This window comes from Hippocampus bargibanti, linkage group LG01 (assembly GCF_051943395.1).
Source record: "Hippocampus bargibanti isolate YZ-2025 linkage group LG01, ASM5194339v1, whole genome shotgun sequence".
Taxonomy (NCBI): domain Eukaryota; kingdom Metazoa; phylum Chordata; class Actinopteri; order Syngnathiformes; family Syngnathidae; genus Hippocampus; species Hippocampus bargibanti.
Window position 1 is genome coordinate 36,339,795 of NC_142734.1, and position 15,723 is coordinate 36,355,517.

General features: G+C 42.6%; 1 protein-coding gene and 2 long non-coding RNA genes across 4 annotated transcripts in view; 2 read left to right on the top strand and 1 right to left on the bottom strand.

Moving 5' to 3' along the window:
* Positions 1-15,723, bottom strand: part of plxna2 (plexin A2) — a 163,564-nt gene that overhangs the window by 62,235 nt on the left and 85,606 nt on the right. For both annotated transcript variants that reach the window (XM_089014559.1, XM_089014549.1), the window contains exon 5: positions 2,386-2,486. In XM_089014559.1, coding sequence (XP_088870685.1) covers positions 2,386-2,486 — 101 coding nt within the window. The remainder of the gene's footprint in view (positions 1-2,385; positions 2,487-15,723) is intronic.
* LOC148904124 (uncharacterized) overlaps positions 1-15,723 on the top strand; it is a 388,679-nt gene that overhangs the window by 54,814 nt on the left and 318,142 nt on the right. The gene's annotated exons all lie outside the window — the stretch shown is intronic.
* On the top strand, positions 9,140-15,504 carry LOC148904125 (uncharacterized). The gene is made up of 3 exons (XR_016117269.1): positions 9,140-9,303; positions 10,391-10,443; positions 15,037-15,504. It is a non-coding gene; the product is annotated as an uncharacterized LOC148904125 (long non-coding RNA).

Sequence of the window (15,723 nt, forward strand, 5' to 3'; positions counted from 1 at the left end):
AAATGTACACTGTCACAAAACTGCCGTCAAAAGAGTTCATCAGCATCATGGCCATTGTTCCTGTTCCTGAACTTTCCGGGATAGTGTTGACAGGGGGTGCTGCCACACTCACGGAGGGGTCAGGACGACGTGAAGGGGATTAGGAGCAAGGAAGGTGGTCTTTGAAGAACAGATGGCCCCCCTATTAACCTTCTCCCCCCCCCCCCCCAAATGTACAGTACAGGGGTCCACACGTGTGTTTGGACACGTGTAACGGCAGACAGAGCGACAGATAGACAAGACACACACGCACACATGCTAATGAGACAGACAGTTTTTAAGCACTCCACAGCTGCTTGACCACTTTAAAATCATCACTCTCAATTCTAGTGGCAACTCTGCCTTAGGGGGAGAGAGTGGCACCCTGACAAAATCGACCATATGGCAACCTTATTTATAGCCAACATGTATTTTGTGTTTCAGTGCTTTAACTGCAAAGTAGACACTTTTCTTCTTTCACAGTCCGAGTGGCGTTTTACACACAACAGCGGTTTTTGGTAAATCCTTATTGAGGCGATCAGCACTCACTGAGCTCAGCACAACTGCAGACTGGTAAAAATTGTGACATAAAACAGCATTTATATGACATTTCGTGTATGATTCCACATCAAACATATGGTGCCCAATCATGATGAGCCTCTTATTAAATTAGCTCGGGAATTTGGTCCATGTGATCATTTGAAAATTGCAGAGAGCAACTAAAGTGTTCACTAATTGTATAGAATTACATATTTAAAACCGAAAATGGGTGTTTCTCCATTTATTTGTGACAAATCTTTTAAAGATCACATCTTCACATAAAATATAACAAATAATTAGCCATCTAACGATCTATCTATCCATTTGTTTTAACCACCTATGCTCTAAACCAAATGTGTCAAACATTTTTTTTGCCGCAGGGCACATTGTAGTTGCGGTTTCCTCTCAGGGGCCGTTATAAATTTGGATAAGCCATTAGAATGTTGAATCGCCTCCACATATTACAAATACAGCGCACAACAAATTAATGAATAACACGTTTTTAAATTTGAAGTAAAAAATAATGACTTCTGTTGTGGTTTACATACAAAAAAAAGGACATTTTGGTTTGTACTTTAGCAAGCATCTTGGACTTTCAAGTTGAATTTGCTTTCACGGGCTGAATAAAATGATGTGGTGGGCCAGATTTGGCCCCCGGGCCTTGACTTTGAGACCTGTGCTCTCAAGGGTTAACGGTAGCTGCTGCCTATCCCAGTGAACCGGTTGCTATCCAATCGCAGGTCACACAACCATTTGCACTCACACTCACACTTAGGGACGACTTACATGGTTCCAATAACTTGCTTGCCACATGTATTTTTGGCGTGTGGGAGGAAACTGGAGTACCCGGAGAAAACCCACATAGGCACGGGGGAACATGCCTGCGAAGGATGGATCCTGAATCGAACCCAGCACTTCTGCACCGTGAGGCCGATGATGAATCAGTTGAACACCAAGCTAACCTCATAATTAACAACACTTCACTGCGTTTTAGTTTCTATATGAGCAAAATTGTGCACTTGTATTTCGCCATTCAACGACAGCAGATGTAAAACGCCCAAACACCTGAGTTGCTTAACAGTTTCAGTCCCTCCCTCATCGCACAAAAGCATATGATTACCATTCTAGCACGGAAGCTAATGTGCTACTTAAATGATCTCTGTGTGAAGGCACGCAGACAGTGACAAATACAGAGTTCCCCAGCCCGTGAACTCACACCCCTAACCCCCTTTCCCACCTATGCAGGCACATGTTGAATTACCTTGTCGCTAGGCAATTATTTGTTCTGTCCCGACTTTGGAGTGATGCAAATTACTTTAAGTGCACTTTGGGGCCGCCATCGCGATAATGATGATTGCAGCTATGCTCTGACACACACACACACACACACGCACAAATATTCGTCTATACCTTTCGTGAGAAGGGCTGCTTTTGCACCCCTCAATCCTAAAAAAAATAAAAGGGAGTACTCAAAATGTGGCAGCTGCCAAACTCAGACTGATGACTGTGTGCTCAAGAAACAAAGACCAGACAAGACAAGAATGTTTTATCAGCCTTTTTCGGGACCGTGCCGCATTCAAATTCTGTCCCCAGCGCCTCAAGATATCATCTCATCAAGCCCCACTTACGTCGACAACAAATGGAGGCAATCATTTTCTCCCCTCGCTACCTGTAATTACATCTCTGAACCAGGAGGTGTCACACCATCATTCGTCCTTCAGCCTTATTACTGATGATGATTCAAGTCAATGAAAGTGAGGAAATGTAAGGGGACGCAAAAGCGGTCTCATTTCCTCCTTTACTCAGACATGAATGTTTGTGACTTACATGTTGTGTAGCACACACCAACCACAGTGCGGGTCGCCAGAGCTCAGGCACTCGCCACACGTCCCGTACTGCTCACATGACTCGATTGGAACTTGGGTCACCTAGAAGCAGAGGAAAGCCAGGAATCAATTCACAAATCTTGACAAACATGTACAGTATAAACATGACAAGGAATTAGTATTCAAGCTGATGGTCCCGCACCAAATTTAAACGAAAACAAATATTTTTTAGATGCACTGTATGCGCCATCACCTTTGGAAATGGTTGTGCAGTTTTTTTTGCAAAATAACCAACCAAAATTAGAATCGACGAAGAATGACAAGAGAGTCCTAAGCCCTGAGCTGTACTGTATAATGCACCATATCCCTCTACTCAAGTCAAATCTGAAGAGGAACACATAAATATTTGCAACCGATTAAAGAAGTCCTTCCAGATGTAGCGTCCAAGAAAATGCACAAGATGGCGCCCAAGCTGCGTTGGAAATGGGCTGATTTGTCTGCTGGGGATTTGAGTCAACTAGAATCAAATTGTAGTCTTGGTGCAACACACATTTTTCTATGTGTTTTTCTTCTAATTTTGGCCATCAACACAAAGTTTTCAGACCAAACAAAGTACCGCAAAATGCATTGTGCGTCGCTTTATGGGTCAGGGGGCGTTCCAAATGTAACGTCGGGTAGGGGATCGTCATCAACTCGAAAAAAAGACTGCCTGAATATTCAGCGCCAGTCTTAAAAGGTAAAATATAGCTTTAATATGCGGTGGAATCTTTGTAAAATACGCTCAGTAGAAGTCATTTGAAGTGATTTGACTAATTATTGACACAACTTGTCCGGAGGCGTCGGTTGTCCTTGAAACGAACCTAACTTAGAAGTACATTTTGAGTTGTAAACACTCTTAGCATTTTTTCTATCATCTTTAATTAACCTAACGTTGAAGTCTTTGATTCTGGACACCCGGTAAAGAAACTGTAATAAAATTTAGAAACTTCAATGAATCCAACATATTGTAAAAACAAGCAGAACAGCCATCCTGTCCAGAATATTCAAATCCAAGACCTTCTGTTTGGGGGCAATAAGGCAAGTTGCTCCTTCTCAATATCCTATTAAATGTAGCTGACAGCAAAGGCTGGCCTCAGCTGCCGTGAAGAACACTCTTCCAGACTGTTATCATCTCAGCTCTTTCTTTGTTCAGACCTCGCTCCTCAGAGGCTCAATAACCCCCCCCCCCCCCCACCTGTTCGAACCCCGACAGCAATAGAGTGACGAGATCAGGGGGTGGTTTATAGTTGAAGGAGGGAGGGACAAAGGGGACCATTGACACAGCGGGACAATCTTCACACTGTGCCGCCGCTTTGCCACGGACGCTCCTGTTAGACTAACAACCCCCCCGATCACCTCAAGGAGGACTCGCTTGGGGACAAACAGGTGGCGTGCTGTAATGAGTTGCAGACACGGCGGTCACATCAGTGGCAGAGGCGCTGACTGATGACCAACACGGCCGCCGGCAAACAGCAAGTTGGACTCATGCGCACCCCGGTCCGCTTGAATTGATCTGACCCATCAGCGAGACCACAGGTGTTGTCCTAGAATACACACCGCTTGGAGAAATTTAATTACCTCCATAAACCTTGTTTTATCTCCATAAAGGGTCTTTTCTTTGAAATTTACTGAGCGTGTACACTCCATTCACTTGACCCTCTCTTATTAATCATGTTTATCGCTTATCCAATAACAAAGTGACTTATTAGGTGACCGTGAAATAAAAAAGTGATTAATTTTGGTATGACTGCAGAGAGACGTGAACGCATATTTCTTGGTATCCTTGAAACGTCAATTTCAGTTGGACTAATGCAATAATTAAAGGACAACCGACGCCCCCAGACAAGTTGTGTCCATAATTTGTAAAATCACTTGAAATGACATCTACAGAGCGTATTTTATAAGGATTCCACCGCATATAGCTATATTTTACTTTTTAAGACTCGCACTGAATATTCAGGAAGTCTTGTTTTCGAGTTGGTGACGATTCCAGACGTGACGTCACGTCTGGAACGCCCCTGACAGAGAAAGCGACACTTCAAATCTCCGTTCCCTCAGATCCTCATCCTCCCTGCACCTCTATGTGCCCTCTGCCCGTCTCACCACGATGAGATGCAGAGCTTTCAGCCGCTCTGCTCCCAAACTGGAATTCACTTCCACCCAACATCCGCAATATTGACTACCTCCCTATTTTCAAGTCCTACCTCAAAACCCGTCTGTTCAAAATTGCTTTCAATGTCTAGTTCAATCTGCTATCTTATTAATTATCATTTTACTTATGGTTTTATTGTTATGCGCTTTGTTTTATTGTTTTTATTGTAAAGTGTCCTCGGGTGTTTTGAAAGGCACTTGAAATTAAATGTATTACAATGCATTTTGGGTACTTTGTTTGGTCTGAAAACATCGTGTTGATCCATGCTGATGGCAAAATTAGAAGGAAAACACATAAATAAATAATAATAAAAAGAATTTACTGCTGCGTAGTGCTTTGTTCTGAGAGCAGCATGGACCAGTCGCACTGTACGGGTGGGGAGAGGGACGTGTTGGACGGAATACAGCAGCTGTTGCACAGCACGCGCTGCAGTCACTCAACACAGCAGGGTTGTGCAATGATTCCACTTCTCCAATGCGCACAAAAGTCTACCCGAGTCATTGTTTTTCGAGCAGACGACGCACACGGATCACCTCTGCTGACCTGTGGAAGAGTGTCAGCAAGAGAGCCCTCCACTCCCGGCAAATGAATGCTAATACAAAACCAGTTAGAGACGGTCTAAGCAGGGGGTGTTATTTAAGAGCTGAAGTCACACTCTATGGCAATGTCAGTGACGGGCAGCAGAAGGGTTAAAACAACAGTTTTCTCAAGTTCAGGCTGAATGGGCCTCCGATGTCAACGGGGCTTTGGATGTGTCAAAAAAGTGACAGTGTGCTGTCATGTGGAAAAACAGCTTCAGTTGGATGCCCCATTGGCTATTAATATGGTGAACATTCTTTCTAACTTTCTATTTAAACTAAACAAAAAGTGACATTTGGTCTTGAAATGAGGAATTACCATGAACCACCAAGCCGGTGTAAGATCTCATTCAGTCAAATTCACACGATGCGGTTTATATTGTCAAGATAGCTTTGAAGGAAGTCGTGTCGATCGGCAGTGGTATGTCGGTGTTTCAGCGGCGGCGCTGACAATGTACGTGCTTTTGAGAGAGAGCCTTTCATTTGTTTCGCTGTCTTTGTGACACAAGACAAATGACTCCATTTCAGCCCATCCGCGCCGCCGTCGTGAGAGCCGGCCAACATTCTGCGATGGATGGCCGGGCAGCGGCAGCCGAAGAGGAGAAGAAAGAGGCAGAGAGAATAAAGGTGGATAAAGGAGGTTGAAGTGAAGTGGAAATGTCTCATTGCTCTGTTGTTGGAGGAGACCTGCTCTATGAGGTGCCATATGCGCCTCTCTGTGACGAGGCGACGAACAGAAGAAGAAAAAAAAAGTCTCAGCGTCAGCAGTAATGCGCAGGAAGCTATTTTGTGGGCTGTTTCCAAGGCAACGGTCCCGGTTCTGACCTCAACGAACATTCCCTCCCATACCCCGTCGTACTTCCAACCATCAAAACCTCTCTGCGCCGCACGGGGAAACAGCTGGCACCTATGGGATCTCCTTTACCTCCTTTTAAAAATGTATAGACATGCACATCGACTCCTGCGCCCCCACGTGTTCTATTTTTAATGAGGGCTAGCCAGGCTACCACATCATTGGAATGAGCAACATCGATCACCAACACAATACCATTGTAGCACAGAGGGGCCGAGTGAGGCTGAAGAGTATCAGCAAGTGTTTGCAAAGGACATGAGCACAAAAGAAGAGCAAATACTCCCAGCTCGGAAATCTAAAGGCCCCTCAAGACCCCCCCCCCCCACCTCCCTGAAGCCAGAATCTTCTGCTTGAATCTGCACTTCTTGTCTCACTGAGAGTCCAGAGAACAATGGCCAAATCCCACGTCTTCTCTCTGCCATGCAAGTGTGCGTGGTACCTCAGAATGAAAAGGTACAAGCTCAGAGTCTTCTGGGGAACGAAAGAAAGTCACTGGAGAGCCATTCCAATTGATACAACTGCAATAAAGTAATGACTACGACAGTGTAGTCTCAAAATATTTGATGCCTCTATTTTAAATTACGTGGCCCAATGGTTGACTGCTTCACACGTTGGCCTCACAGTGCAGAAGTGAAAAGTTCGAGTCCACTTCCTAGGTGGAGTTTAAAAGCTGCCTGCGTGGGTTTTCTCTGGGTAGTGCGGTTTCCTCCCACGTTTCAAAAACATGTATGGCAGATTAATGGAACACATTCAACAGTCCCAAAGTGTGATTGTGAGCGGATGTTTGCTTGTCGATGTGTTCCCCAGAAAATGGATGGATGGCAAAATATTTTTACATTGTAATGTTCAACTTTTCAGGACAAGCTAAACAGTGATGAGAAGTTCTTCGGAATCTTAGGATAACATAGTCATATGGATTAATTCCAATTAACCGACTTCGATTTAGGGACAACATGGGTCCATGGAGCCCTTCATGCCCCACTTTGCCACAACCGCTGGGATGTTTTAAGTCACATTGTGGGAGCGAATATGAAAAAGTTATTAATGCCGTACACGTGAAGACAGAACTGGAGGACATCAAGATCCAAAATAAAACAAAGACACTCAACACGAGGTCAGAAGTCCAACTGTCTCCCTGCCCGCAGACGGCTCTATTTCACAGTACAAGGAAGTGCTTTCACAGTGTTGCTGTCGCAGATGTCAGGACAAGCCGTTTGACACAAACACATTTTGTCTCGAATAATATAGCATTGATTTTCTTTGTCCTGCTCTTTATAAAATTGCAGTGCGGGGGGTCTATGTCTGATGGGTCGGAGGGGAGAGGGGTGGGGGAGGGGGCGAACAGAAGGTTAGAGAACTCAAAGATGTACAGTAATGCGTGCCATTGTTTAGTCTACCTTAAGATTTGTTATTTTATCAATGCTTGAATGACCACAGTGTCTTCCATGTTCTTGGCAGCATTAAATTACAAACAGATTATTTGTTCATGAGCGTTGTAGATAAAATACCTGTTGGGGGTCAGGTCACCCACAACGTTAGATGGCAGTACAAGCAGGCAAAAACAGCTAACTACGTTTAAATGTGATCTAAAATATTACCCGAATTGTATTGAAATAGGCTATGATGACAAACACTTCACCTTGTTGTTTCCGACAGGATCATTTTATACTCATTCACCTTTATCAGTAAGTGTCCTGCAAAGGGTAAGCATATATTGACAGAAGACCACATTTCAAACGGATATGGTTGAGAAAATGGCAGTTTTTTTATTGTAAACGCCAGCTGCTTTGGTCCTTGTCTACGTGACATAATCAAAGGGTAAACAGACATACGCATGAATTTTGTTTATTGCATTTGATCAAGGCTTTAGGATGTGCAGCGAATGGAAACACCGGTAAGACAGAGCTTTATTTTGTCTTTTTTTCTTCCCCATCCAAAATAGCTATCTTGCCTCGTCTTTCATGACGCCATCAGATCCTTTCCTTCCTTCACAACTTCCTCTCTTGCATGGTGACTAATTAGACCTGACATGAGTGAGCGTCGTCTCACATTACAGGATTAATCAACAGGAGGTCCCTAACGAGTCTCAAAACGTCCACTCTCCAAACTTTGCTTTATCTCTCAACTTCACTTTGATGCTAGACAAGCTCCCAAAAATGCTATTTACATCCAAAACAAAAACAAATAAGGGCGTGGGGTCTGTCGTGGATTATAAAGATTTGAATGAATTCCAACGGAACGTGTTTAGAGAATTTAGTACCTCCTCATGGCAACGATGGTGGGGACTCTTTGGGAGTATGAGAGTGGAGGGGGAAAAAAGGGAGGAGCACATCAGACGTTGTATCCTCTGACCGCCATTTGAACTCAAGCGATGGTGCCGCATTAACGGTGACCGACCCTCTGGTCATCACGGAGAATTTAAAGAGGTAATAATATCGTTCAATGTGTTGGGATCATTTCTAAATGTGCAGTCTGTGGTGTCTCATCTCATCTGGACCTAACCTGTTCTTTTCCCATGTCCAACATCAGGATTTTTCACAGTAGTTAGCACTGCGTAAACATGTGACGTAAAATCACCTTGAAACGTTTCAAAGCTAACAGAAATAAATACTTAATGAACAGCATGGTGTCGTGAAGAGAAGCGGCATTTCTTGGATGACAAGGGACGCGGGCATACAGTGAAGATCGAGGGCCAGAAATGGGAAGCAGGAAAAAAAGAAGGAGACACATGGCATGGGTAGAAAAAGACGGCAGAGGACGAGCCGGTGAAGACAAATGATAGCAAATAGTCCTCGAACCAGAAGGAGACACAGTGAGAGAAGCAACATTGGAAATAGAAAATGTTCAAAGAGATGCAAGAGAAGACAGAAAAGTAGAAATGGAGGACACAAAGGGGAAGACACATGAGGAGACCTGGGAGGAGATGCGGCAAAGGGTGGGGTGGTGGATTTGGAGAGAAAAGCAAACGGGAGGAATCACACGAGAGTATGCAGGATGAGACAAGTTCATGCCCATGGAGGACAGAGAGAGTAAAGCCAGGCTACAACAAGAGTCAAGGCTTGGAGAAGACAGAATTGGTCCAGAATTGGTCCTCTCTCTCTCTCTCTCTCTCTCTCTCTCTTTCTCTCACCGCAGGACGTCCGTCTGTCAATGCTGCCGCTAATGAGGAAGCCGTCAAGGCCATCACGCAGTGAGACACGCGCGAGACTGTGTGTGCGTGCGGAAATGCTTGATGGCTAAGGTGTTCTCCTCGGTCCACTTATGGATGCTTGTCAACGAACGTGTATTGATCAGAGGGTAAGGTCTACAGAAGGTCTCAACAAAACTTATGTCTGATGGTGTGTTTACATAATGTAAACTGTAAACGAAGCTCACACAAGTCTCCGTAGACATTCGCAAAACTCCCCCACGGTAAAGAAAGGGCATGTACAAAGATGGAGCACAAATAAGCGCATGCAAAATTACATTTTAAAATGACATTTTATTCAAATATACATTTTGCCGCATACCCGCTATTTCAGACTAGCACGGTTCAATGAACAAAGATTCATTATTTGCTGTAAATAATTCATTTTCAGATGAAGTAAATTTTATAATTTCCTGCAGCACACCTGATGCCTACTCGTTCAGGACAGAGTCATGCGCCACATGCCAACTGGGGTTGAGAATCAGTGCTGGAATGTGCGATTTCTAGTATAATTAACTGGTTTTCACCCACCGTGCTTCCGTGCTCTGGAATTATTCACAGATACTGTGGAGCCTCGGTTCTCGACCATAATCCTGTTTGAAAAGCGATTTGTTCGAACACCAAAATCATTTTTCCCATTACAAATAATGTACATCGTTTTAATCCGTTCGAACGCTCTGAATGTTTACCTTTTTAGTATTTTATACATTCACTCTCATTATACAGACACTCGCACACCTCCTTCATATTTTGGTGTTATTTCTTTCTTAAATGCAATAGTTGTACGCACTACTTTTCTTTTTTCACTTGTAGCAGCTTTGCTGCTTGTAATGACTTTTTGGAGGCATGATTAGGGGCTAAAACACTTCATACACCTATATTAAACGCGAGAGCAAAACACAGCACGTCCGCACGCGACAACAGTTGATCACGAAGAGAGCGATCTACACCCGTACGCCGCTCAGCATGCCACCCTCGCGTACGACATTGCATGACCATTGATGAATGTCAAAGTAAGTAGTCCGGTTACCATCGTGTAATATGTTCTATTTTTCATTGTGTTGCTGCCTCGTATTTTTGGGGTGTAATTTCTTGTGCACGTGTACATTGTTATAGCATTACTTTATTATAATGGTAGCGAGTTGAACAAATAATTGCTACTTGTGTATAGTGATGATTTTGTTTCCCTGTGAATAGGCTCTGTGGGTGAGTAGAAGAAGAAGATAGCCACTGATCTCCAGCAGTGAGAGGTAAAAAAACCCGATATGTCTTTGTTTGGCAGGAGGAGAAAATCAACATAATGTGCCCAAACTGCCTAGGGTGTGTGTGTGTGTGTGTGCGCGTGTGTATCTCTCAGACAGGCGCTGCCAAATTAACTGCTCCCCATTTGCTTGAGCTAGAATAAATAACTCCTTCATCTGTGAGTTCTCCTGCATTTCAGGGCACATTACAGCTGTTGCATTGGATTTCTGTCCTAAATCCCGAACACAGTCTGTGGGCCTATCTTTTCCAGCAAGGCGATACCCGTGTGCCTGCACATATCTGATTTACAAGTCAAGAAGAAGAGTAATATTTCAACAGGCTGCCTTATCTGGCCTGTGTTCTTTCAAATATTCCTCTTGCAATATTGCAGAGATAGACGCCATCCATCCATCGTCCTTTAGTGGGACGACGAGCATTCAAAAGCAGATGTTTTTCCTCCCGGTATTTGTCAAGAACAGTCCACAAAAGTCAATTTCGCTGCAGTACATGAATCAGACCGAGACGCCGCCCTCCCACAAGTGATTGATGGGATCCTAGAGAACATGTGGGATGCTGCCCCGCCCCCGAATAACCACAACCATTGATTCAAACCGCTTTCTGATTCTGTCTTTGAGTTGAGAAGCCTCAGTAATGCATACAAATTGAGGCTTATAAGGCTGGTTAGTACATCGCAACTTATCATCAGTAATGTAGCAGTTCGCCCCCCCCGGTGGCTCTAAGAGACTTTGAAATGGCAGCGTGACAAAAGGTGATCTTTGTTGTATTATTGGTTAAGGACTCGCGACTGGCTGACAACCAGTTCAGCCCCCTCAAGAAAAATCTGTTGGGATTTAGTCCATTCGCAATTATTTTCATTTAAATACATATTTGTTTTTTGTTGAGGGCCCAGAATAAATAAATAAATAAATAAATAAACTAATTAATTAAAAAAAAAATGTATAAATAAAACAGACTTTTGATTAAATAGTTCTCATGTTTAATGTTATAGGCTATAGTAATTGGAATTGTTGACCTATGTCCTTGTAAAAATGATAATAATAAATAAAAATAGAGTAATAAAAAAATGAAACTTTACAGCAAAAGATGCAATGTCTACAATTTAAAAAAAATAACTTGAACTGAAATTACAAGGCAGCAAGCAGGCCCTCTCTCAGCTCCAACATCCATGGTCCCTGACCCCACAAATGGACAGAAACTCCCACTGACACACTTCAACAACATCTCATCCAAAGTCTAAAAAGGAAAGAAAAAAAAAACTAGTGAATCAGGGAAAACCGCAGACACACACCGAGCTTGCGACATTGCATCCATCACCAGAACCCACACTGACAGCTTTGCCAAAGGGAGCTACAGGGGAGAAGACCGGCATTGTGGGTTTTGAGACCCCCCCTGGATGGTATGTTGACAGGAGAGAAGAAATAGGAAAAAGACATGGTTGGAAAAGAGGGAATAATACATATACATGCTGATCAATTGGGGAGACAAAAGGATCGCAGAGGACTGTTGGAGGACACACAAAGATTATATTGCCCACAGGACACAACAATGCATCAGGTGTATTCCATAAATATGTCCACATATGCGGAGCCCATGTTTTTCTCTCTCTTGGGGCAAAAGGAAACAAAACATACTGTATGTCTGCTGTAAAACACAAAAAAGATCATCTTAACCAATCAGAATGAAACATCCATGCAGACTGACGGTGAATATTTATTTTATCGTATTGGAATTGATACGTAATAATAATATGAACAACTGGGTGGGGCTGCACGATACACTTTTGAAATTTAGAGCATGCATGACACTTAATTTCAATTATCAATTTACACATGTACCATGAACAATGCAGGCAAGCCATTATGATGTATGAAAACTGATTTCATACATTAGTGTCTCACGGTGTCACCAAGTCATATTAATTTAATCCCAAAATATCCAATTATTTAAAGGACAACCGATATCACTTTTTTGTTTCCTAACTGACATCAGAAAAACGTTTTATCGCATTTAAAATACCCAAAACACGCAGGCTGATGTTTTTAGTCAAATGCAAAACACCAATAAAAATGACTAAAAGTGTCCAAAATCTGCAAAAAAATTGAGCTGCGAATTGGGCATTTTCAGAAAGTCCCGCCCCCAGTTCGTGACGTCATGCCAGGACGTCTTACATTGCTGGAGAATCAAAACAATGGCTTCAGATTCGGAGAATATGCTTTGTTGTTACACATCCAGTTATGAATATGATTCAAATAGTTCTGAAGAGGAAAGCAAACATGTCTGCAATCGATTAAAGAATTTATTCCATGCCATTTTGAGGCAACATTGGGGGGAAATGGATCATCCAAAAAGAGGCAGAAAGCAGCGCTTAGATCTAGTTCCATTATTTCCACTGTAAGATGATCATGGCAGACACTGTACATCAATAAATGGATGTAGAAACACAAAACACAACACAAGCATGGACAAGGTCTTCAATGAGCTCAAGCATCAAGTAATCTCACATGACCAGATATTTCAGCACTGGAAGCCTGACATATCCACCCCCATTCCCAATCTAGTTCCGGTCCATTCACCTGCTCCTGCCTGTCTGACACTCTGTGGGCACTAATTAGGCTTGTAAATAATTATTGCAATTAAAGCCTAAAATTAGAAGCAGTGAAACACCACCATTAGTCCCGCAATAAATGTCACCTCCATTCAGCGCAGGCGAAGGGAGGGGTGGTAGACAGTTATGAAAAAAAATAATGTGCCATTAAATAGTCAGACAGACAGAAATTAAAGGGAGGACGCATGAAGGTACCTGACAGACTCACAGCTCTTAATTATAAATCTGATTAACGTGGCAGGATGGTTCTATGGTATTGGTATACACACACACACACACACAGCACACGTGCGCACACACACACTGAACAGCGGCTGCAAAAGAAACTAAAAAAACTGACAAAACCGAATTATTTATGTGGCAATCTTAAACAGGTTTCTGGCAATAGGTTTCAATGACATCCAGAGTCTTGCAATCTCTCACAGTCTAGATAACACCTCCAATCTTGCTAATATACAAAGTCTGGCTATGATCCAGAGGCATGCAAATCCACACAGCATTGCTAACACACAGCTTGAATACCGTTATTGGCCTTGCTGAGGCTTCCGTTTTTCTAGCCCTATTATTTATGCACTCATTAACCTTGTTGACCTTGGCTAGTTTCTATGAAAAGTGAAAGAGAAGGCTCAAGACGGGGAGTTAGATGAGTTCCAAACACAAAACTGGGTGCTCAGGTTTCTATCAATTAACTGCCTGACGGGGGGTTGATGGGATGCATTCCCCTCGACTAATGAGGTTAGGATTGGCCACTGGTTCCAGGGCAGAAAACCTGATTAGCACTAATCCTGCTTTAAGTCAATTAACAATGCCTACTCATGCAAATGAAGCGGTTTTGTCTGATGGGCTGCTACCCAAGGAACAGAGGCCAACTCGCACGCGTGTACAACATGACTATGACCCGCACAAAAGGGGAAAGGACGCTTGAATCGATCATCATGAAACCAATGACAAGCGGTGCCTGGGTAGACTGAGCCTATACGAAAATGAATCAGCGAGAGGGTCTGTGAAATTGACTTCACCCACCCTATGGTGACCCCCTTCGGTTTGATGAACGGACTCAATTAACGCTGAACTTCCCTTAACCCCTGACCTTCTTGGAACCGTACCATATTGCATTGCAGTGACAAACCTGCAGGCAAACCTCAGCGTGAAACATTTTCAACAAAATATGGACATACAGTGATACCTTGGCTTATAAACTTAATTGGTTCCCAGACAGTGTGTGTAAGGTGAAAAGTGTGTTTCCCAAAAATGTATTTCCCATAGGAAACCATTAAAAAGAGAATAATCCATTCCCAGGTCCCCATAAAACATAATTTTCTACTTTCTAGTTTTCTAAGCCTTAAAACGACACCAAATATACCTTATTTTACGTATAAAAAATGTGATATGGTATTATCATAAAAAAAATAAACTGTACTGTATAATAAATTTGTTTTATTTACCTTTGTGATGGTTGTTAATGGCTTGATGCAATGGAGTGTCCGGTTTCCTCAGCACTTGATGTAGAACGTAACCTTCTTCTTTCACCATCTTGAGGAATGATCCCTTGTATATGCTTTCGCTGTGATAATTTTATCTAGTTCCTCATCAATTGTGTTCTGTTTATCTGGCTTTTTGAATCAAGTGTACAGATGGCTTGTGCGGGTTGTTTGTGGAGCCTGATTGATGGGATATTTTAACCTTGCAGTCTACACTCTGCCTTTATATCAATAAAGTTGAAACGAGTCAAAATTTCACTGTTTTCTATCCATTGTCTCACTCTATCACTCTTATTGAATGAATGAATGAATGAATGAATGAATGTAAAATAAATAAAGGGTAGGTGGTAGGTATTTAACACGAAAATGGTCTGGCCTTTAAGTTTTGCTGCATGATGTTATGGTGAGTTAGTTACAGGATATTCAACAGAACAAACTGACTTGTGATCTGACTTTTTGGAGTTAAACATATTCAGTGTGCTCCATCCCCACAGGTCCTCTTGTGCAACTTTTAGAGACTGCCGGCAACATAAATGTGCATAGAAAAGGCATTGGCAAACGGGGTTTGTCCAGAAGAATAAAACAAGAATGTGGCCTCATTACGACGGAAAGGCAAATGGCATCATTAATAACAATGGATGAGCGTATCGACAGGGGAATTTGTCCTAATTTGTTCAGATGTCAATAGCGATGTGAGCCTGTCAGCAAAATTGTGGAGAATGTCGTAGGAAACCCTCGATCTTCAAGCAACTGGACAAGCCAACGGCAGTGCGATTGATTTGCTGACCCTCCTCTATTATAGCCACCAAGCGTAGCGCATGGACGCTAGAAGCTGATGGACGATCAATCAAAGACCGGAGACCCTGTTGTCCCAGAGAGACCGTTGTCGCTTCCGGAAACGGCCACACTCAAATTGTGCTAGATGACTTTGTAAATGGACGTTTTATTAGCACATACGTATATAATATCACTGTGTGTTTTTTTGTCTATTAGTAAATTGCAATTAAATGCACCCGAAAAGCTTTTTGGCACCAGAAATAATCATCTACACTGTCTCAGGCATCTCTACATGTTGCATGTTTTGTGTTTGACACGGACTATTTACATATTTATATGTGTATTTATTTATTTATTTATTTATAATATTTGTAGTGATCATTTTTGTATATATGTTGATTGTA